Source organism: Balaenoptera acutorostrata, chromosome 19 (assembly GCF_949987535.1).
Source record: "Balaenoptera acutorostrata chromosome 19, mBalAcu1.1, whole genome shotgun sequence".
Taxonomy (NCBI): Eukaryota; Metazoa; Chordata; class Mammalia; order Artiodactyla; family Balaenopteridae; genus Balaenoptera; species Balaenoptera acutorostrata.
This window is the reverse complement of record NC_080082.1, coordinates 60,841,361-60,862,587: the sequence shown is the minus strand read 5'-3', so window position 1 is coordinate 60,862,587 and position 21,227 is coordinate 60,841,361. Positions and strand designations below refer to the sequence as shown.

Sequence of the window (21,227 nt, the reverse complement as noted above, 5' to 3'; positions counted from 1 at the left end):
GCTGCGAGCTTCCAGGTCGAGACGGGGGTTGAGCGGCTCCCTGGTGTGGACAGCGGTGCTCAGACGGGAGGCCCTTAGGAGGCTCGCCGTGTCCTACGTCTCCGTGTCCTCAGAGGCTCTGGGGCGGGAAGGACCCACCCGAGATGGGGGGCAGGGCAGGGGTTTCCTCCTCGCCTGCTCCTCTCTGGGCAGGTCTCCGGGGTCTCTGGGCCGCGGGGTGTCCGTCCGCTCTGTGCGGAGGGGGGACGAGCTGCGGCTCTGCAGTTCCTCTTCTGAGCACAGCTGAGTCTCGTGTTCCTCCCCGGCTTCCCGTGGGTCTCCCCGCAGCCCTGCCTCCCTCTCGCCTCCCGCTTCTCTTTTCACACACAGGACGCCCAGGAGCCCTCCGTCTCAGAGATGCCGCCGCTGCTGCTGTCCCTGCTGTGGGCAGGTGGGTGGGCGGCGGGGAGAGGGCTGGGCGGGGCAGGGGCTGCGGCTGACCCTCGTTCCCCCGCAGGGTCCCTGGCTCAGGGTTCGAGCTACTACTGGCTGCAAGTGCAGGAGTCCGTGACGGTGCAGGAGGGCCTGTGTGTCCGCGTGCCCTGCTCCTTCCACTATCCCCGGAGCTACTGGGACAACTCTGTCCCAGCTCACGGCTACTGGTTCCGGGAAGGGGCCAGTATCTACCAGGATCCTCCAGTGGCCACAAACAACCCAGATCGTGAGGTGCTGACGGAGTCCCAGGGCCGATTCCACCTCCTTGGAGACCCCCAGACCTACAACTGCTCCCTGGACATCAGAGATGCACAGAGGGGAGACACGGGGACATACTTCTTTAGGGTGGAGAGAGGGCCTATTGTGAGATATAGTTACACAGAGAACATGATCTTCCTGCGTGTAACAGGTGAGGATGGTGTCAAGGAGAGGACACACAGACGCAGGGGCCCTGAGGGCCCCCAGGGCAGGGCTGGGAGGGGACCCCCTGTCTTCTCATCCTGGGAGGAACCCAAGGGGACCTGGGAGGACAGGACGCTGTGGCTGGCCTGGGGCAGAGGCCGCTCTGAGGGGCACACTCGGGGTCCCCCCTCCAGGGCCTGGGTCCGTTTCTCTCTCCTCTTCAGCTCTGACACAGACACCCGACATCCACGTCCAGGGGACCCTGGAATCCGGCCGCCCCAGGAACATCACCTGTGCAGTGCCGTGGGCCTGTGAGAGGGGGACACCCCACACCTTCTCCTGGATCGGGGCTGCCCTCACTTCCCTGCACCCCACGAGTCCCCATTCCCCAGGGCTCACCCTCGCCCTGAGGCCCCAGGACCACGGCACCAACCTCACCTGTCGAGTGACCTTGCCCGGAGCTGGCGTGAGCACGGAGAGGACCGCCAGGCTCAACGTGTCCTGTGAGCGCGGGGCCGGGACGCCGGGTCCCTGAGGGCGGACGGCGTCGGGGCGGGGAGGCCTGGGTGGGATACTCGGGGACTCTTCTTGGAGGCACGCTGGGGTCAAGATGAGGAGAATGCTGAGATCCCCCCCCCACGGTGTCATGTTACTCATGACACGTCATCATACTGCAGGGGGACATTTATTTCTTTCTGTTCCAGACGCTCCACAGAACCTGGACATTCGTGTCTTCCGGGGAAATAGCACAGGTGGGAGAGCACCTGGTGGAATGGAGGTCAGATGCAGGGGTGTTGTGAAGATGGACAGAATCAAGCCCATCACTCCTCATCCCCTCTCTGCTCCTACGTCTGCCCTCCGTCCCCCCCAACCCTGTCCCCTGGCAGGACTCACCTTAGGGCCACTGTGGATTCCTAGTGACAACTCACTGTCACCTCCGCTTGCTCCCTCCCTTCCCACCTCTGCTCCCTCCTCACTTTCCCATGACATCCTTTCCCTGATTCCCTGCCACCTCCCTGTCTCCGTCTCTCCCACAAGGAGACTGAGTTCCCAAGCTGGGTACCAGGCTTCTGGCTGATTTCTGCAGGATTCCAAGGGGAAGCTCATCTACCCCGGGGTTTCCAATCCTACCTCTGCCCTGAAGACTCTCACAAACCTCTGTCCTGAGTGCCCTCCACTCCCCCTGCAAGGGACCCTCCGATATGAGTAATCCGAGCCTAAATCTCGGAAATTCCTTTAGACTCTGTGTCTCACCCAACCGTCCCCAGGACTCAGTGAGTTTCGCAAAGTTGACTTTCTGAAAATGACTCACGTCATCGCCCTCATCCATCCCCGTGACCGCAGCTCCAACTCAGGCCTCCATCCTCTCTCTGGCCTGGACCCGGACCAGCCTCCCCTCTGGCCTGTCAGCCTCTAGTCTTGGCCCTGTCCAGCCAGCAAGAATTGGGACCCCAAAGGGATCTCTACATGCCCCAGATCTGACCCTATGACTTCCTTGCTCAGAACCCTCCCGTTGCTCCCTGGGGCCCTCATCGCCTGTGTGCGGGCCTCCAAGTGGCCAGACCCACGTGTGTCAGTGCCCTGCGCAGTTTCACACATCAGGGGCTACCTCCTGGGATGTTCTCTCCCAGGCCTAGATATGGCCGACTCTTCCTCAAGCGTCCACTTCCCCCTGTCCTGGGATCATCAAGTTGCCTCTCCTTCCCCCATCTCACCTCATAGACCGCCCCCGCTCCTTGGCCTTGCCTGCAGTGCTTGTCTCAGAGCCGCTGTTCCTGTGTCTGGAAGGACAGAGGGAGAGAAGGGCCTCTCAGCCTTGCCCTTCTAGCTCTCTCTGTCTCCCTAGTCCCAGAGGTCCTGGGCAATGCCACCTCCCTTCGGGTCGTGGAGGGCCAGTCCCTGCTCCTGGTCTGTGCTGTCAACAGCAACCCACCGGCCAGGATAAGCTGGACCCGGGGGTGCCTGACACTGAGCCCCTCACAGCCTTTGGATCCCGGGGTCCTGGAGCTGCCCCAGGTGGTCTTAGGGGATGGAGGAGAATTAACCTGCCGAGCTCAGCACCTGAGGGGCTCCCTCCCTCTGTGTCTCCCTGAACCTAGTTGTACAGGATGAATATAAGCAAGGATGCCTGATTTCTGAGCTAGGGTGGTAAGCAGGGTTAAGGTGTGGACTTACAGGGACTTCCCTGGTGGTCCAGTGGTTAAGACTCCATGCTTCCAATGCAGAGGACGTGGGTTTGATCCCTGGTCACAGAACTAAACTCCCATATGGCAAGCAGCGCGGCCAGAAAAAAAATATGGTGTGGACTTACAGAAACTCACATCTAACGTCCACCTTCCTCTCTCTTTTCGTCCTCCCGGTGTCTCCTGTTCCTGCCCCCAAGTCTCTGGGGAGCGGCAGGGCTCCTGGCCCCTAGTCCTCACCTTGCTCAGGGGGGCCCTGATGGGGGCTGGTTTCCTTCTCACCTATGGCCTCACCTGGATCTACTATACCAGGTGAGAAGCCCTTCTTAAGGTGTCCCTGATTTGGGGACACCTCCATCTTGTCCTTTCCAGAGCAAACCTTCCACGAAACTGGTCCCTTACTTCAGAACTGTGTTTCCCTTACAGGTGCAGAAACTCACAAGGGAATAGTGTTGAGAGGTGTGTCTGAGTCCCCTTCTTCACGGTGGTGCTTCAGAGGTCTATGAACAAGGAGGTCCTGGATGACTTGGCCCTGCTTCCTATCCAGAAATAACATCTCTTCACATCTGGTCTCCAGGTTTCTTCTTGATAGTTCTGTATGAGTTGTTGTGAGGGCAAGGAGGAAATAGATATTTTTATTATTAAATTGAACTACGCTCCATGTAATATTTTTTCTTCTATGTGCTTACCTTAGCATGGTTTTGATATGCCCATAACGTGACCTATAATATATTGTTATAAATCCCATAATATAGTATTTTTTGAAGTTAATTTTAAAGAGATTTTTTTAATTAGAAAAATTGACTATTTTATATTTATCCACATATGAACTATTTCAATTGCTCTTCATCCCTTTGTTGTAAAAATAAAATCCCCTAAGGAAAAGTAAAAATAAGAGGAATTCCCTGTGGAAAGAACTAGAAAATGGACCTGCTGTGGCTGACAGGTACCCCAAATAAAATGAAGCCAGGCAATCATGACAGACCTAGGGTTCAGTCACGTACTCTTGAGTTGTTAGAAAAACCACGAACAAAAACTATAAGGACTTCTGATTGTGCTGAAAAAAACCCTAAGGAGATGCTCCAATGACAGCCATCATTGGAAACTTCTGGTCAGGCTGCCAGGGCCATCCAATCCCCTTTTACAAGTCTCCCAACTGTGGCTTCTGGGGCTTGCGCTTTCAAAAATCCCTCACCCCTTCACCTCCAAGGAACGTACTTTTGGTTACAGCCAAAGGCTTCTTATCCCTGGTTTGCAAACCTTGCAAACAATAAAGCTGTCCTTTTGCATTAAGATAACCCTGCCTCTTTTCTCAGATTTATTTCTAATTTAAGATGACAGTATAGTTTCTCTGCAGTATCATTTTCCTTTTACCTGAAGATCTTTTCATATATTTTTGTAGTGTAGGTATGCTGGTGGTGAATTCTCTCAGCCAGTGTTTGTCTGGAAAAGTTTTCATGTACGTTAGCTTTGGAAAGATATTTTTATTGGATTAGGAATTCTAGGTTAAATTTTTCCCCGTTCTGTTGTTTAAATTCTTTTGGCTTGCCTGGTTTCTTATGAGAATTCTGCCTTGTTTTCATCTTTCTTTCTTTGTAGTTTATATTTTTCTCTAGCTGGTTTTAATATTTTCTCTTTTTCACTGGGTTTTAATAATTGAATAATATGTGCCTTGGCATGTAAATGTGTGTGTGTGAGAGACAGAGACAGAGAGAGAAACAGAGATTATCCTACTTGGAGGGTGTTGAGTATCTTGAATCTGAAATTTTATAGTAGTGATCAAATTTCTAAAAATAGAAGCCAATGTTTATATATATATATATATTTTTTTTTTTCTATTCTCCTCTGGGTCTCCTATTTTACATATGTGATATTGCCCAATATTATCTCATTATCAGCTCTGAGCATCTGTTCACCATTTCCAACCTTTTTTCTCTATATTCTTCAGTTTGAATAGGATCTGATGCTACATCTTCAAGTTTACTGATTATTCTTCCACAATATTGAATCTGATGTTAGTCTCATTCAGTGAAATTCTCACTTCAGATAATTTATTTTCTTCTCTACAAGTTAATTTCCTTGGTTTTTAATCTTATGTTTCTTCTTTTATTATATTAATGTTTTCCTTTACATCCTTGAGTATATGGATAATATTTGTAATCAATGTTTTAATGTTTTTGTCTGCTAGGTCTGTCTCCTCTGTCATGTCTAAGCCTGATTCCATTGAATGGTTTTTCTCTTATTAAGTGTCACACGTTCCTACTTCTTTATGTGTCTAGGAATTTTTCACTGATTGCTGAACATTGTCAATTTTATGTGGCTGATGACTTGGTCTTGTCTTTCTTGAAATAATACTGGTCTTTTTCTTGATGGCAGTTATTTGTATGTTGGGTCAATATTTTAAAGGTTCTTTAATTTTTATTGAAGTAGTGTTGATGTACAATACTGTGTTAGTTTCAGGTGTACTACATAGTGATCTGACGTTTGCATACATTATGAACTGATCACCATGATAAGTCTAGTAACCATTTGTCCCAACACAAAGCCCTTAAAATATCATTGACCGTGATTCCGTCTGCTGTATATTACATCCCTATGGCTTATTTATTTTATAACTGGTGATTTGCACTCCTTAATCCCCTTCACCTATTTTGCCCACCACCCCCTCCTCACTGGCAACAACCCATTTGTTCTCTATATCTGTGAGTCATTTTGTTTTGTTTGTTTGTATGCGTTCTTGTTTTTTAGATTTCACGTATGAGATCATATGGTATTTGTCTCTCTGTCTGACTTATTTCACTTAGCATAATACCCTCTAAATTCATCCATGTTGTCAAAAATGGCAAGATTTCATTTTTTATTATGTCTGAGTAATATCATATATATTATATATTCATTCATCTATCATGGATAATTAGGTTGCTTTCATATCTTGACTATTGTAAATAATGCTGCAGTGAACATTGGTGTGCATATACCGTTTTTATATATATAAATTTATTTATTTATTTATTTATTTTTATTTATTTTTGGCTGCGTTGGGTCTTCTTCACTGTGCGCGGGCTTTCTCTGGTTGCATCGAGCAGGGGCTACTCTTCGTTGTGGTGCATGGGTTTCTCATTGTGGTGGCTTCTCTTGTTGCAGAGCATGGGCTCTAGGTGCGCGGGCTACAGTAGTTGTGGTGCGTGGGCTCTAGAGCGCAGGCTCAGTAGTTGTGGTGCATAGACTTACTTGCTCTGTGGCATGTGGGATCTTCCCGGACCAGGGCTCGAACCCGTGTCCCCTGCGTTGGCAGGCGGGTTCTTAACCACTGCACCACCAGGGAAGCACCCATATATCTTTTCAAATTAGTGTTTTTGTTTTCTTTGAGTAAATACCCAAAAGTGAAATTGCTGGATCATATGGCAATTCTATTTTTAATTTTTTGAGGAACCTCTGTACCGTTTTCCATAGTGGCTGCACCAATTTACAATCCCACCAACGGTGCACGAGGGTTCCCTTTTATCCACATCCTTGCCAACACTTGTTATTTGTTGTCTTTTTTATTATAGCCATTCTGACAGGTGTGAGGTGGTATCTCATTGTGGTTTTGATGTGCATTTCTCTGAGGATTAGCGATATTGAGCATCTTTTCTTGTGTCTGTTGGCCATCTGTTTGTCTTCTTTGGAAAAATGTCTATTCAGGTCCCCTGCCCATTTTTAGTCAGGTTGTTTGGTTTTTTGATGTTGGGTTGCATGAGTGTTTTGTATATTTTGAATATTAACCCCTTATCAGATATACTGTTTGCAAATGTCTTCTCCCATTTAGTAGGCTGTGTGTTTGTCTTGTTGATGGTTTCCTTCACTGTGCAAAAGCTTTTTAATTTTTTGTAGTTCCATTTATTTATTTTTGCTTTTGTCTCCCTTGCCTGAGGAGACAAAAAGATGTTGTTAAGACCAATGTCAAAGAGCTCACTGCCTATGTTTTCTTCTAAGAGTTTTATGGTTTCAGGTCTTACATTTGGTATGTCTAGTAGAGCAGCCGGAACAGACTGAGACACCACAGGAACATTTTCTTATGAGGACATCACATGTTCGGTGTGCCTGGGTAGAAGTCATTTGAGAATGACACTGTGAGAGATATTGAGGTGTTTTAAATTTCAGGAAGGGTGGGTTTGCAGTGAGGGAAGCGGGATGGTTGTGGAGACTTAGTGTTTGCTTTGATATGCTCTCCCCCGGCAGAGACTCAGTTGTACTGAGGTGCAGTGAAAAGAGCAGAATCATTATTTGTAGGTTCAGTGAGAATGAATGCAGCCTTTTTGGATGAGCAACGTTTGCAAATGTGTCCAGAGCCTGAGAAATATTCCCTGTAGAGCTGCAGTTCTTCAGGACTCTGGACAGCAGAGATCCTGGTGACTGGGGCTCAAGGGTCAGTGTGTGCCGGGGAAATGGAGCGCCCTCTGGGGGCAGCATCCTGAACTGCAGCACAAGCGTTATGGGCGGGAACTGAGACAGGTGTATCTGAATGATACAAAGATGCTAGCCAGGGGGTGTCTAAGATACTCCCTTCCCCCCAACAAAGGCTCCTCAGCACCCTCAGGGCCTCAGCTACAGCCAGACCCAGACTCTTCATTCACCACTGGAATGCTTGCCTACATCTCCTTCATTCATCCCTCCTAATGAATCCAGCCCTCAGACCCACACCCAGCACCCTTCTAGGGCAGAATCCTGAACTACCTACCTACCTACCTCTCTTCCTCCTCCTCAGCTGCTCCCACCCCATACCTACCCACCCACCCCCAATCTCACTTCCTCTCAATATCTGTCTTTGCCCCCGTTGTGACCTCAGGGACAGACAAAGCAGGTGTTCAACATCTGTTGAATTAGAGAAGGAAAACCAGAGGCTTGTAGAGCTTTTTTCTTAAGGAATAGGCTCAGAGAAAAATCTGAACATTCTTAGGCAGAGAAGACAGATATGAGGATGACCGATAAAGATTCTCGTGGACTCAGGTAGCCCCTAGTCTGTGGTCTGCCCAAGGGTGGGGTGGGGGGGAAGGGTGGCTTGGATGAGAAGGCAATTGCAAAGTGGGGAGGTGCTCTGGTCACACTGAGGAAAGGTGGAAAGTTCTGAGGAGGTCAAAGAAATCACCAAAAATCTGGAAAAGTGTACGGGTGGGGAAATGTTGGGGCAAGTTGGTTGTAAGGTCAGGAAAAGCATTTCAGAAGAGATGGCCTTTGAGCTGAGAACAGTGAAAGGGGGGCCAGCCACGGGAAGAGCATTCCTGGAAGAGAGAACAGCTAGTGTCATGTTCTTGAGGCGGAAATGAATTTGGTAAATGTGAGAAGCAGAGTGGGAATCGCCGGCGGGAATGCAGAAGTAAAGTTCTGGGTTCAAAGTGAGTTTGCAGGGGTCATTGGGGGTTACATCAGTTCGAGTTCTATAGGTTATGGTGATTAGTTTGGATTTTCTCCTAACTATAATAAGATGCCATTGAAATGTTTGGGCAAGAGGGTGACTTGATCTGATCTATATTTTAAAACTAACTCTGGTTGTTGTGTTGAAACTGCATTACGGGGGGAGCAAAAATAGAAGCAGGGAACTGTATTCAATAGCCTGGGATAAACCGTAATGGAAAAGAGTCTGAAAAAGAATGTCTGTATATGTATCACTGACTCACTTTGCTGTACAGCAGAAATTAACATAACAATGTAAGTCCACTATACTTCAATAAAATAATTTTTTAAAAAAAGAAGCAGGAAGAATCATCAATAGATTTTTGTCAAACAGATGAGTGGTGATGGTGACCAGGACCTGGATAATCATTCTCAATCAAGGGTGATTTTTATCAACAGGTGACAATGCCTGGAGACATTTTTAATTGTCACGACTGTGATGGGGGGAGGGAGGCAACTGGCATCTGGTGGGTAGAGGCCAGGGATGCTGCTCAACATCCTACAAGCTCGCAAGAGTTCGCATGCCATAACTAAGGAGCCCACGTGCCGCAACTAAGGAACCCACCTGCCACAACTAAGGAGTCGGCGAGGCAGAACTAAGGAGCCTGCCTGCTGCAACTAAGACCCAGTGCAACCAAATAAATAAATAAATATTTTTTAAAAAAACAACAACAACTTGCAGGAGAGAAGAGGCTCCGACGGTGTCAGGAGCCCTTTCTGCCGCACGCTGGCGCACCTGCCACAAGCTTGTGATGCAGCTTGTGCATCCGAAGGCCCTCGATAAAAGGCTAAATCCTTCCCTGGCAGCCACGGTGAAATAGACATCAACACACCCATCGCCACATCCTGCGTGTTTCCTATTCAGTCAGATTCATCCACGTCCGTTGATTTTGGGATCATCCTCTTACCACGTCACTTGCTTTCCCATCTCCTAAGTGCATACAGAAGAACTTCATTAGAAACACGTTTAGAAGCTATCCCTAATCATTTTCCGAATAGTGACAGAAAAGTAAGCAAATGTGATAGTAAGGAACTGGTTAGGCTACTTTATGCATTTTTTCATCCTTCTGGGTGACCAAAGTAATAATCAAGACCTTGTATGTAGAATATAGGTTCTGTAGCATGTTCTTATTATATATCAGTGTCCTTCAAATTTTGACAAGCTTCTTTGTCACCTTGGGAACCATGCTAAAATAAAGATTCCTTTTTTTTAAAAAGCAAACAAACAAACAAAAAAAATCCTACAAGCTCAGGGCAGCTTCTACTCCCCAAGGATTATCTGACTCAAAATGTCAATAGTACTGAGATTGTGAAATCTTGGCCTAGGGTAATGAATGGTAGTGGGGATGGGGATAAGTGGATAGATTTTTTTTTAATATTTAAAAAGTTGAACTGACAGGTCTTGCAAGGACTGAGGCAAAGGAAGACATCAGAATGTTGCTAGGATATGGGCAGATGTTGGTACCACAAAACAATAACATTTAGACAACTGAAAAGGAGAGGGTTTGAGATGAGAAATAAGAGTGCTGCATGAAAATTTAGATACTGAGTTTGAGATGCCCATTATATATTCCTGAGTAGATGTCAAGTAGACAGGGAAGAATTGAAATATATAATTTATGAGTCATCAGCGTGTTTCTTTATTGTTGTTGTTGTGTGTCTTGTGATCATTTATTTTAGTTTGTAGTTTAACTTCATTTTGAAGCAACTAGAGACTCACAGGAGGTTGCAGAGAAATGTACAGTGATGTCTCATGCATTCCAGTTACCCCCAGTGTTAACATCTTACACAACTGTAGGACAATATGAAAATCAAAAAATTGATATTGGTAGTACAATTCTGATGGCCGATTTCAAAGTGTGGGCTGGGGGGAAGCTCCCCACACCACCAGGCAATTCTCCGCACTAGCTGGGCATCCTACAACTCAACGCAACTCTGACACCACCTACCTGGAGATAGTGTCAGATCCCACAGGTTAAGGGCTCAGTCCCATAAGAGTGCCCCCCAACCCGCTTCAGATGCCAATCACAAGTTCATGTTGTCACTTCTGCTTCTGACTATTGAAATGTAGATCGGAGGTTCTCATGACCCATTCCTTGGGTTCAATTAATTTGCTAGAGTGGCACACAGAACTCAGAGAAACAGTCTACTTCTGAGATTACTGGCTTATTATAAAAGGATATAACTCAGGAACAGCCAGATGGAAATGATGCATAGGACAAAGTATGGGGAAAGAGCTTGGGGCTTTCATGCCCTCTCTTTGGGGAGGTGCACCACTCTCCCCAAATCTTCACGTGTTCTCCAACCTGGAAACTCTCTGAACCCCATACTTTTGGTTTTTATGGAGGCTTCATTCCATAGGCATGACTGATTAAATCATTGGCCATGGGCGACTGACTCAACCTCTAGCCCCTCACCCCTTCTGGGAGGTCAGGGATTGGACTGAAATTTCCTACCTTCTAATCACATGGTTCATTCCCCTGGCAACCAGCCCCCATCCTTATGTGCTTTCCAAAAGTCACCTCATTAACAAAAACTCAGGTGTGGTGGAAAGGGGTTTGTTGTGAATAGCAAGACATTCATTTCTGGCTCTGAAGTGTTTTCAGGAACTGAGGACAAGAGACCAATATTACAACAAAAGATGCTCTCATTGCTCTTATCACTCAGGAAATTCCAAGGGTTTTGGGTGCGGTGAGCCAGGAACCATGAACAAAGACCAAAATATATACTTACTATAAATCACAATATCACATGTAGCATGCATTTTTAAAGTCATGGATGAAATAGGACATCTAGGGAGAGTGATCCTGACGCATTCTAAGATTTAGGAGGCAAGGGCAGAGGCGGAACCATTAAAGATGAAGAAGAGTGTCTAGAAAGGTCGAAGGAAAACCAAGGAAGTAATGGTGTCCTCTGTATTCTATGGGCAGCCCGACTCCGGCAGGTGCCTTCGAGATGGCAGTTCTAGGTGACAGGGGAAGCCAGACTGAAGTGTTTCAAGAAGGAAGGGGTGGGGCTTCCCTGGTAGCGCAATGGTTAAGAATCCGCCTGCCAATGCAGGGGACACGGGTTCCAGCCCTGGTCCGGGAAGATCCCACATGCCGTGGAGCAACTAAGCCCATGCGCCACAACTACTGAGCCTGCGAGCCACAACTACTGAAGCCCGTGTGCCACAACTACTGAAGCCCGTGCGCCTAGCCCCTGTGCTCTGCAACAAGAGAAGCCACCGCAGTGAGAAGCCTGTGCATCGCAACAAAGAGTAGCCCCCGCTCTCAGCAACTAGAGAAAACCCGCGTGCAAGCGAAGACCCAGTGCAGCCAAAAATTAAATAAATGAATAAATAAATAAATTTATTAAAAAAAAAAAAGAAGGAAGGGGTGACGGAGCACACCAAATGCTGCTGGGCAGGCGGCATCCAAATGAGATGACAATGGAAATTACCTATGGGTTTTAGCCATTTGAGATCCTTGGTGATCCTGACAAGAAGAGTTTGAGGGATGTAGGGATGGAGGCAAGATTGGACTAAGATGTGCAGGATGGACAGTAAGTAAAGGGCAGTTCCTGTGAAGAGAAGAGCGAACCCTCAGGGTTTCCGGGAAAGCGGAGGAGGGGAGCTCAGGACCACCTCCAGGAACCTTTTGGCAGCTGCCTCCGGAAGGGGATGGGTTGGTCCACAAGTGGGGTTACTGAAGGGTCCCCTGGCTCCACTCTGTTTCCATCTCTTCCTGGCCGCTTGGCTATGGATATAAAGCTGCCCAACTGATCTCACCTGGTACAGGAGACCTCCTCACCTCCACATGTCAGGGATCAGCTCTGAGCTTTGAAGGCATATCTAATCCTGAGGGTGGCCCACATTCATCAGTGGGGCGTGTGAGACCTCTGGGTTGGCCTGGAGGAGCTGGGGATTGGTTTCTTTCAGCTCCAGGGTAGCAGACGGTCCTCTCTCCCTTTTCTGTCTGATGGGGTAGCATGGAATAGTGTGGAGAAACCCACGGAAGGCCTGAGATGTTGCCACTCTCCTGGTTCCTACTCCCATCAGCCCCATAGAGGCATGGAGATGCTCCAAGGCAGAGGTGAGGCTGGATCTAAGCTTTGGGGGGTGGGGAAGCTCAGTTCTCAGCTCCTTCAGGGCAAGCCCTCAGCAGGACCCAGGCATCCTTCCCTCCCTCTCACTCCTCCCACTGAGAGGCCCTTCCTCTGTGAACTTGACAGAAGGAAGGGTGTGATGTTCCTGGATGCAAGGGCTCCCCTGGGAGAAGGGAAACCGCTTCCCCCCAGAGAAAGCCCAGGTTGGGCAGTGGGGACCCGGGAGCAGAGTGAAGAGGAGGGTGGATGTTATGGGTTGAATTGCACTCCCCCTGCCCCCAAGTTCATATGTTGAAGTCTTAACCCCCAGTATCTCAGAATGTATATTTGTAGATAGAGTCTTTAAAGAGGTAACTCAGTTGAAATGAGGTCATAGGGCAGAGTCCCAGTCTAGTATGACTGGAGTCCTTATGGAGAACACACATACACACAAGGAAGACCAGGTGAAGACTGGAGGAGAAGACGGCCGTCTCCAAGTCAAGGAAAGAGACCTCGGAAGAAACAAACCCTGCTGACAACGCTGATCTTGAACTTGTAGCCTCCAGAACTGTGAGGAAATACATTTCTGTTGTTTAAGCCACTCATTCTGTGCTCTTTTATTATGCAGCCTGAGCAGACTAATACAGTGGATTCGAGGACTCATTTTTTTTTTAAGGAAATTCTTTTTTTTATATATAAACTTATTTATTTTATTTTATTTATTTTTGGCTGCATTGGTTGCTGTGCATGGGCTTTCTCTAGTTGTGGCGAGCGGGGGCTACTCTTCGTTGCAGTGCATGGGCTTCTCATTGCAGTGGCTTCTCTTGTTGCAGAGCACGGGCTCTAGGTGCACGGGCTTCAGTAGCTGTGGCACATGGGCTCAGTAGTTGTGGCTTGAGGGCTCTAGAGCACAGGCTCAGTAGTTGTGGCACATGGGCTTAGTTGCTCCACGGCATGTGGGATCTTCCTGGACCAGGGATCGAACCCATGTCCCCTGCATTGGCAGGTAGACTCCTAACCACTGCACCATCAGGGAAGTCCCTCGAAGACTCTTTTATTACGCAGCCTGAGCAGACTAATACAGTAGATGCGAGGACAAGGATAGTTACATGTCACTTCCTCTGGGAAGCCCCTCTTGACTTTGCCAGGAAGTAGTGACCACCCTTTCCCCAGGGCCCAGCAGGAATATCTGCCCCAGCATGTGGGGGGCGGGGCACTTACGAACACTTCAGTGCTCTTCTGTTTCTAAGGATCTTCGTTTACCAAGCTGGGTTCCCTTGAGGTCAGACACTGTCTGATTTACCTATGTGTGTCCCCCTCTGCCATAAACAGCATGACACCTGCCACACACAAGCTTCCAGAGCATGGAGGTCAAATAGGCAAACACAGTGTCTCTACGTGACCAAAACAGAGAGTCATTTCAAGGGGAGGGGAACAACAGTCTGCATCTGGGGGAGTTTAACTGACTCACTCCACAAATCCCATGCCCCTTACATTGCCTAAGTCTCCCACCATCAGCATCACCCCTGGGTGTCTGTGTTCTTATCACAGCAGGTGTTACAAATGTGTGTCGTCCAACTGTGTGACAGAAGGGGAGACTGGGAAGCAGACAAAGACCTTGGGGTGGGTGCTCCTGGGGGACCAGGAGTCAGTGAGCCCATCAGGGAGGGTGAAGGGGTAGAGATTGAGACCAGCCTAGGGTTGCCAGATTTAGCAAATAAAAATGCAAAGTGCCCAGTTAAAGTTGAATTTCAGATCTCAATAATGAATGATTTTAGTAGAAGTATATCGCATGCACTCTCTGGGACATACTTATACTAAAAAAAATTCACTATTTATCTGAAAGCCAGTTTTAACCGGGCATCCTGCCTTTTATCTGGCAAGACTAGCCCTGCACTATCACTCCCACCCTCTGCCCCAGAAATCCACCCTGCCCAGCACCCATCACCATCACCAGAGGCCCCTGTAAGAAGGACTTACTGGGGACTTTCACTTCTGCTTCCCCAACGGCTCAGGGTCCAGCGGGAGAGTCCCCAGCTTCCACCCACCCAAAGCCAGGCCCCAAGTCTAGACACATGTCCTCCACTCCCTCCCCCAGAGATGACTCGGGAAGGTGACCAGCTCAGGGACCCCAAACGCCAGGCGAGCCCCCCAGGAAAGAGTGAGTTCAAGTGGGCAAGACGGGGGTGGGGAGAGTCCAGAAAAGGAAAATGAGTGGTGTGGGTCTCAGCATCAGAAGCTCATTTCATGCATCAGTCCCCCGGGGCTCAGCTTCCGCCTTCTGCCTTTGCCGAGTGCCAGACACAGTGTCTGGGGAATGAGTGTGTCCCAGGGCAGGTCCCCGTGCCTGAGATGCTCCCACCACTGCTCTTGGCTGTACTGTGGGCCGGTGAGTGAACGAGGTGGGGGGCCAGGAGGGGCCCGGTTGGGGGCCGGGACTGGGGTGGCAGCTTGAGCCTCTCTCTGTCTCCCTGTAGGGTCATGGGCTCAGGATCCAGGTTTCCAGCTGCAGGTGCAGGAGTTGGTGAGGGTGCAGGAAGGCCTGTGTGTGGTCGTGCCCTGCTCCATCTCCTATCCCACCATAGGCTGGGTTCCCTCCACGCCGGCTTACGGCTTCTGGTTCAAAGACCAGACCGCCACAGACAGTGGTCTGCCAGTGGCCACAAACAAGCCGGGTCAAGACGTGCAAACACACACCGAAGGCCGGTTCCAGCTCCTTGGCAATGCCAGACAGAATTGCTCTTTGCTCATCAGAAATGTACGTATGGAGGACAGTGCATTGTACTTCTTTCGGTTGGAGAGAGGCCATTACGTGCGATATAATTTCATGGAATACAAGTTCCGTCTGGAGGTGACAGGTACGGAACTGGCTCGAGCTGGAATGGGGTGGGACCCCCCCCCTCCCCCCTTCCCCCCTCCCCCCTCCCCCCTCCCCCCTTCTCATACTGGGGAGGGGCTATGGGGAACGGACCATGGGGGACCCCCGGGAGTACCCCCATCGGGGTCTAGCATCCCACCCTCTCTCCCTCCATCCCAGCCCTGACCCAGAAGCCAGAGATCTACATCCCAGAGACTCTGAAGCCTGGGCACCAGGTGACACTCATCTGTATGTTTGACTGGCCCTTTGAGGAATGTCCAGCCCCTACTCTCTCCTGGAGGGGGGCCGCCGTCTCCGCCCACGAGGCCAGACCAAGAGCTTCCTACCTCTTAGCCCTCACCTTCACACCCAGACCCCAGGACCACGGCACTAAGCTCACCTGTCGAGTGGACGTCTCCAGAAAGGGACTGAGCACAGAGAACACCGTCCTACTTAGCGTGGCCTGTGAGTTTGGTGGCGGGAAGGACGTCAGGGCGCGCAGACAGGCACGGGGGATGCGGAGGTGGAGAGAGGCAGCAGGGCGATGATGGTCAGCTCTCTGCGGATCCGTGGGGAGGAAGGCGTGGAGTCTAGCGACGCTTGCCTCGGCCCAGGGAGGGGGAACGGGGATGCCGTCTGGACCTGTGTCCATAAGCGCATCTTTGGCACTCATTTGTCACTTGTCTTCCCGGAGGGTTGTCACACTTTCTTCTCCCCGAGGGGGTTCTCTCTGGCGGTGGGGAATCTCTCATTCCTCCCCAAAGCCAGCTCCCCATCCTGTTACAGATGCCCCCAAAGACCTGGTTATCAGCATTTCCCAGACCGATGTATCAGGTACTGAGGGCCACTTGGGGGTGTCAGGAGGGCGGGGGAGTGGTGTTCCCCCCTGCAGTCCTTCTCTCGAGCGCTCTCTCTCTCTGCAGCCCTGGAGCCGCAGGGAAACAGCCCCCATCTGGAAGTCCAGAAAGGCCAGTTCCTGCGGCTGCTCTGTACAGCTGACAGCATGCCGCTTGCCACACTGAGCTGGGCCCTGCAGGACAGAATCCTCTCTTGGTCCCACCCCTCGGGCTCCAGAACCCTGGAGCTGGTGCTGCCCCGGGTGAAGGCAGAGGATGCGGGTCGCTACACCTGCCGAGCTGAGAACGGGCTTGGCTCTCAGAGCCGCAGCCTGGAGCTCTTCGTGCAGTGTGAGTGTGACCAGCAGGGGCCTGGTTTGGGGGGGGGGGCGGGGGGCGGGGAGGAGGGAGGGGGCTGAGGGCAGGGTCCCAGAGCTCTACGGGGACCTGGAACCCCAGGCCTATGGGGCTAGGGATTCTGCTTCCAGCTCCGACTGCGGTGCGCGCGAGGGCGGGGGCGGGGGATTTCCCCACGCCACCAAGCAATTCTCTAACATCAGTGGCATGTGCTACGATTCCACTCAGTTCTGACGCTATCTACCCGGAGGTAGCGTCAGATCCCACAGGTTAAGGGATCAGTTTCTGGAAACTGGCCCCGCCCCCGCTTCAGCCACCAATCACAAGTCCAGGTTGTCTCCTGTGCTTCTGACCGGCCAACGATAGATTGGAGGTTCCCATGACCTCCTCCTTGGGTTCAGTTAATTTGCTAGAGCTGCTCAGAGAAATATTTTACTCACTAGATTACCGGTTTATTATAAAAGAATATAACTCAGGAACAGCCAGATGGAAGCGATGCATAGGGCAAGGTATGGGGAAGGGGCATCTAACTTCCATGCCCTCTTCCTGGGCACCACTCTCCCCAAATCTCCAAGTGTTCACCAACCTGGAAGCTCTCCAAACCCCAATTTGGGGGGGGGCGGTTTATGGAGGCCTCATTACATAGGCACGATTGATTAAATCATTGGCCATTGGTGATTGAACTCAATCTCCAGTCCCCTTTCCCTTCCTCAGAGGTCAGGGGGTGGGAATGAACGTTCTAACCCTGTGATCCGTGGTTGGTTCCCCTGGCAACAAGCCCTCACCCTTGGGCGCTTCTAAAAGTCACTTCATTAACTTAAACTCAGGAGTGGTGGAAAGGGGTTTGTTATAAACAACAAGGCACATTTATCACGCTTACCTACCATTCAGGAAATCCAAGAGTTTTAGAAGCTCTGTGCCATGAATAGGGACGAAGATCAAATACCTATTTCTGTTCTAAATCACAATATCTTAGGGACCTGCCCTTCTTACCGGTCTATTCCCTTGGGTCATTCATCTGAGAATCACTCAGTGGGTGATTCAACCCCCCTCCCCCTCCCAGCCCTTCACCCGCAGGGACGTTCACTTTGCCCAGAAGGAAACCCCTGGCTTGTTTAGAGTCAAGTACCCTGTCTCTGTTTCAGATGCCCCAGAGAACCTGAAAGTGATGGTCTCCCAAGGAAATAGGACAGGTAGGAAGGGAGATCAGAGGAACCAGGGCTCCTCAGTGCCAAACTGGGAGCCCAGACGTCTGGAATGTCAGCGGGAAGAGGGTCCCTGTGCCCTCAGCTGTTCATCCATCCTGCCTCTTCCCTCCCTAGTCCTGGAAAACTTCAGAAATGACACATCTCTTCCGGTCCTGGAAGGCCAAAGCCTGCGTCTGCTCTGTGTCGCTCACAGCAACCCCCCAGCCCGGCTGAGCTGGGCCCGAGGGGGACAGACTCTGAGCCCCTCCCAGCCCTCAGATCCTGGGGTCCTGGAGCTGCCTCAGATACAAACAGAGCATGAAGGAGAATTCACCTGCCGAGCTCAAAACCCTCTGGGCTCCCAAAATATCTCTCTGAGCCTCTCCGTGGTCTGTGAGTGCGGGGACCCCTGTGGGCAGGACACCTGGGTCCCGGGGTGGGGGGAGGCACCGCTGACTCTCCTCCCTCTGTACAGACCCCCCGCAGCTGCTGGGACCCTCCTGCTCCCTGGAGGATGAGGGTCTGCACTGCGACTGCTCCTGCCGAGCTCAGCCGGCCCCCTCCCTGCGCTGGCGGCTGGGGGAGGGGCTGCTGGAGGGGAAGCTCGGCAACGCCTCCTTCAAGGTCACCTCCAGCTCGGCTGGGCCCTGGGCCAACAGCTCCCTGAGCCTCAGCGAGGGGCTCAGCTCTGGCCTCAGACTCAGCTGCGAGGCCCTGAACGTTCACGGGGCCCAGAGCGCCACTGTCCAGCTGCTGCCAGGTCAGGGGCCAACTGGACGCCCCGTGGAGGCGGGGGCTGAGAGCGACAGCGACAGGGTCCTGTGGTTGGGGCAGGAGCTGGGGAGCGGGGACACGGGGGCGCCTGTGGCTGGGGATGCGGAGCGGGGAAATTAAATCGGAAAGCCTGACACTTGGGCCTGGGGTGTAGCGGAGTCTCCAAGAAGTCGATGGGAAGGGGCTCTAGGTAAAAACCTCTGGAATGGGAGCCGGAAGCCGGAGCGCCTAGTGGCGGGTGGACGTGAGGACCCACGGAGATGGGAAGGGCTCAGAGATGGCTGACCGTTTCCTCGTGCAGATGAGAAGGGATTCGCCTCCAAAGCGTTCTCCAGCGGAATATTTCTAGGAATTGGCCTCATGACCCTCCTTTTCCTCTGCCTCCTACTGATCATGTGAGCTAGGTGCAGGGGCAGCGATGGAGGGAGCGTGGGATCCGGGACCCGTGGAAAGGGGGGCGGGGCCGGGGCGCACACCAAGGCGGGGTGTTCCCTCAGCGTGAGGACTCTGAGGAAGAAGTGGACCCAAGCAGAGGTTCCGGCCCCGGCCGCGGGAGAGACTCCGAGGTCCAGGGTCTCACGGAAGAGCACGATCCTGCATTACATCAACGTGGTCCCTAAAACTGGCCCCCTGGTGAGTGGTCCCAACCAGCTGTCTCTTCTTCCCCCTCTCTGACTCCTGTATACCCTCCTCCCCAGCCCCGCCCCCGCCCTTTGCCCGAGAGACATCGCAATGGAAAAGGCCCGGGTGCTGGATTCAAATTCTGATTCTGGCACTTAACGTCTATGAGATCTTGACCAAATCCCTCCCTCCTGAGCCTCTACTGCTTCCTCCTTGAGAGCTGGTTTGAGGATTACAACACACGTTATTGCCTAATAGGTAGCAGCTATTCCATTATTACTACTACCAACGACATTACTAAGTAAAATTAATGATGTCACCAATGATTAATATCACTGAGAGATGGTATGTCCTAGTGATGATTAAGGGTAGGGCTCTGAAGTCAGCCTGCCTGGGTTCCTGTCTGCTTTCATCACTGTGTGTTCTGGGATGAGTCACTTAACTTCTCTGTGCCTCGATTTCTTTAACTGTAAAATGGGGATAATAGTAGTACCCACCACGTAGGCTCATTCTGGGTATTCAATATGCTCATTTCCTACTTGTAAAGCATTTAGAACAGTACCAGGCCCCTGGTAAGTGTTGGGTGAATGCTGGATATTTTCAGGAGAGAACATCTATATGCGGATGATTCCAAAATTTACGCCTCCCAGACTCATCCCTGAGCTCTAGACTCATAGCCAACTGTCTAGGCAGTATCTCCATGTGGATGTCTAATAGGCCTCTCAAACTTAGCCTGTCCAAAACCAAACTCATGACTAAGCACCACTTAAAACCCTTCTCTTCCATCCTCTGCATCTCAGCAAATAGCACCACATTTGCCCAGCGGCTCAAGCCTAAAGACTTTAAGTCATTTCTTACTCCTCTCTTTTTTATCCCCCCCCCCACAATCAATCCATCTGCAAATCTCCTCCCAAATCCATCCAAACCATTTCTCCCCCCTCGGTTGGATAGAACTTAGGGACCAAGAAAAAAAAAAAGTGAAAAATGCCAATTTCAGATGGTCACATACACAGGATTCCGTGTATATAACACTCTCAAATGATAAGATTGTAGAGATAGAGGACAGGTTAGTAGTTGTGAGGGGTTCGGGATGGGAGGATGATGAGAAGGACAGCAGGAGGGAGATGTTTGTGGTAATGGAGCAGTTCGGTGTCTTTTGGTGGTGGTTACACCAATCTATCTGCATTAGTTTGCTAGGGCGGCCATAGCAGAGAACCACAAGCTGGGAGGCTTAACCACAGACTTGTCTTTATTGTTTGTTCCTGTCCCGAGATGGAAGGCGAGCTCAGCGAGGGCAGGGTCTTTGTTTTACTGCCTGATGTAACCCCAGTTCCTCCATTGGTGCCTAGCACGTGGTAGGGGCTCAAGTATCTGTTGAATGAATGAATGAAGGATGGTCATTTTTCCCTTAGGCTCAGAAACAGAAAGCCAAACCAAGCAGTCGTTCCTGGGCCCCTGCTCCAGATACTCACCCCCCGGAACACAGAAAGAACCAGAAGGAGCTCCATCTTGTTTCCCACAATTGTCCAGGACCCAAATCATCCCCTCAAGCCCCAGAATCAGAGAACAACCAGGAGGAGCTCCATTATGCTGTCCTCAACTTCCCAGGCCTCAGACCATGGGACACCCAGAGGCTCAAGGATACTCACCCAGAGTATGCTGAAATCCAGTTCCACTGAGGGTCTACTGGGCTGGAGAACTGGGATCCAGACCAGGGAGAAAGGCAGAGCAATTGGGAAGAGGAAAACAGAGCGTAGTCTGTCTGTCTTTCTGTCTCCCTCTCTCTCTCATTTCATCGTCCAAGGTTGGGATGATCCCATCCCAGATCCTAGCATTTTGGAACAGCTTGATGAATGTCTCCAGAGCGGCCTTCTCCAAATACACTATTCTAAGCAAGGTAAAGCTTTTCCTCTGACAAACCCAGGCACCACCCTGGCTGAATACTCACAGTCTCAGTTTCTCAATGGTGGGAGGGCCTTTAAAGAAGATTAAGCGTTCATCTTTGCCAACCTCACAGGTCAAGTCTAGGCGGCTGCCA

General features: G+C 50.6%; 2 protein-coding genes across 4 annotated transcripts in view; both read left to right on the top strand.

Annotated features, from left to right (window-relative positions):
- Nucleotides 1-4,482, top strand: part of LOC114237663 (myeloid cell surface antigen CD33-like) — a 52,087-nt gene extending 47,605 nt beyond the window's left edge. The window contains exons 4-9 of the mRNA XM_057533614.1: nucleotides 370-430; nucleotides 497-883; nucleotides 1,101-1,379; nucleotides 1,581-1,628; nucleotides 3,260-3,371; nucleotides 3,486-4,482. Coding sequence (XP_057389597.1) covers nucleotides 397-430; nucleotides 497-883; nucleotides 1,101-1,379; nucleotides 1,581-1,628; nucleotides 3,260-3,371; nucleotides 3,486-3,528 — 903 coding nt within the window. The 5' untranslated portion in view covers nucleotides 370-396 and the 3' untranslated portion in view covers nucleotides 3,529-4,482. The remainder of the gene's footprint in view (nucleotides 1-369; nucleotides 431-496; nucleotides 884-1,100; nucleotides 1,380-1,580; nucleotides 1,629-3,259; nucleotides 3,372-3,485) is intronic.
- A 9,972-nt stretch (nucleotides 4,483-14,454) lies between these two features.
- Nucleotides 14,455-21,220, top strand: SIGLEC10 (sialic acid binding Ig like lectin 10). 3 transcript variants are annotated; one of them, XM_028165900.2, is made up of 11 exons: nucleotides 14,455-14,670; nucleotides 15,143-15,415; nucleotides 15,595-15,879; nucleotides 16,201-16,248; nucleotides 16,338-16,601; nucleotides 17,753-17,800; nucleotides 17,930-18,187; nucleotides 18,270-18,554; nucleotides 18,870-18,963; nucleotides 19,066-19,201; nucleotides 20,602-21,220. In XM_028165900.2, the coding sequence occupies exons 1-11, from the start codon at nucleotides 14,658-14,660 to the stop codon at nucleotides 20,866-20,868; spliced, it is 1,971 nt and encodes a 656-aa protein (XP_028021701.1). In that variant the 5' UTR covers nucleotides 14,455-14,657; the 3' UTR covers nucleotides 20,869-21,220. The 3 variants fall into 3 exon arrangements, with proteins under 3 accessions (XP_028021701.1, XP_028021700.2, XP_057389508.1); XM_028165899.2 differs by lacking the exon at nucleotides 14,455-14,670 and adding an exon at nucleotides 14,891-14,946 and having other exon boundaries at nucleotides 15,035-15,415; XM_057533525.1 differs by lacking the exons at nucleotides 14,455-14,670; nucleotides 18,270-18,554 and adding an exon at nucleotides 14,891-14,946 and having other exon boundaries at nucleotides 15,035-15,415.
- The last annotated feature ends 7 nt before the right edge of the window (nucleotides 21,221-21,227 follow it).

Excerpts from the sequence above, each read along its gene's own strand:
- SIGLEC10 (XM_028165899.2), top strand. The coding sequence starts at position 14,910 with ATGCTCCCACCACTGCTCTTGGCTGTACTGTGGGCCG. Across the intron at positions 15,416-15,594 it reads GTTCCGTCTGGAGGTGACAG|CCCTGACCCAGAAGCCAGAG; the intron begins GTACGGAACTGG and ends CCTCCATCCCAG. Across the intron at positions 18,555-18,869 it reads CACTGTCCAGCTGCTGCCAG|ATGAGAAGGGATTCGCCTCC; the intron begins GTCAGGGGCCAA and ends TTCCTCGTGCAG.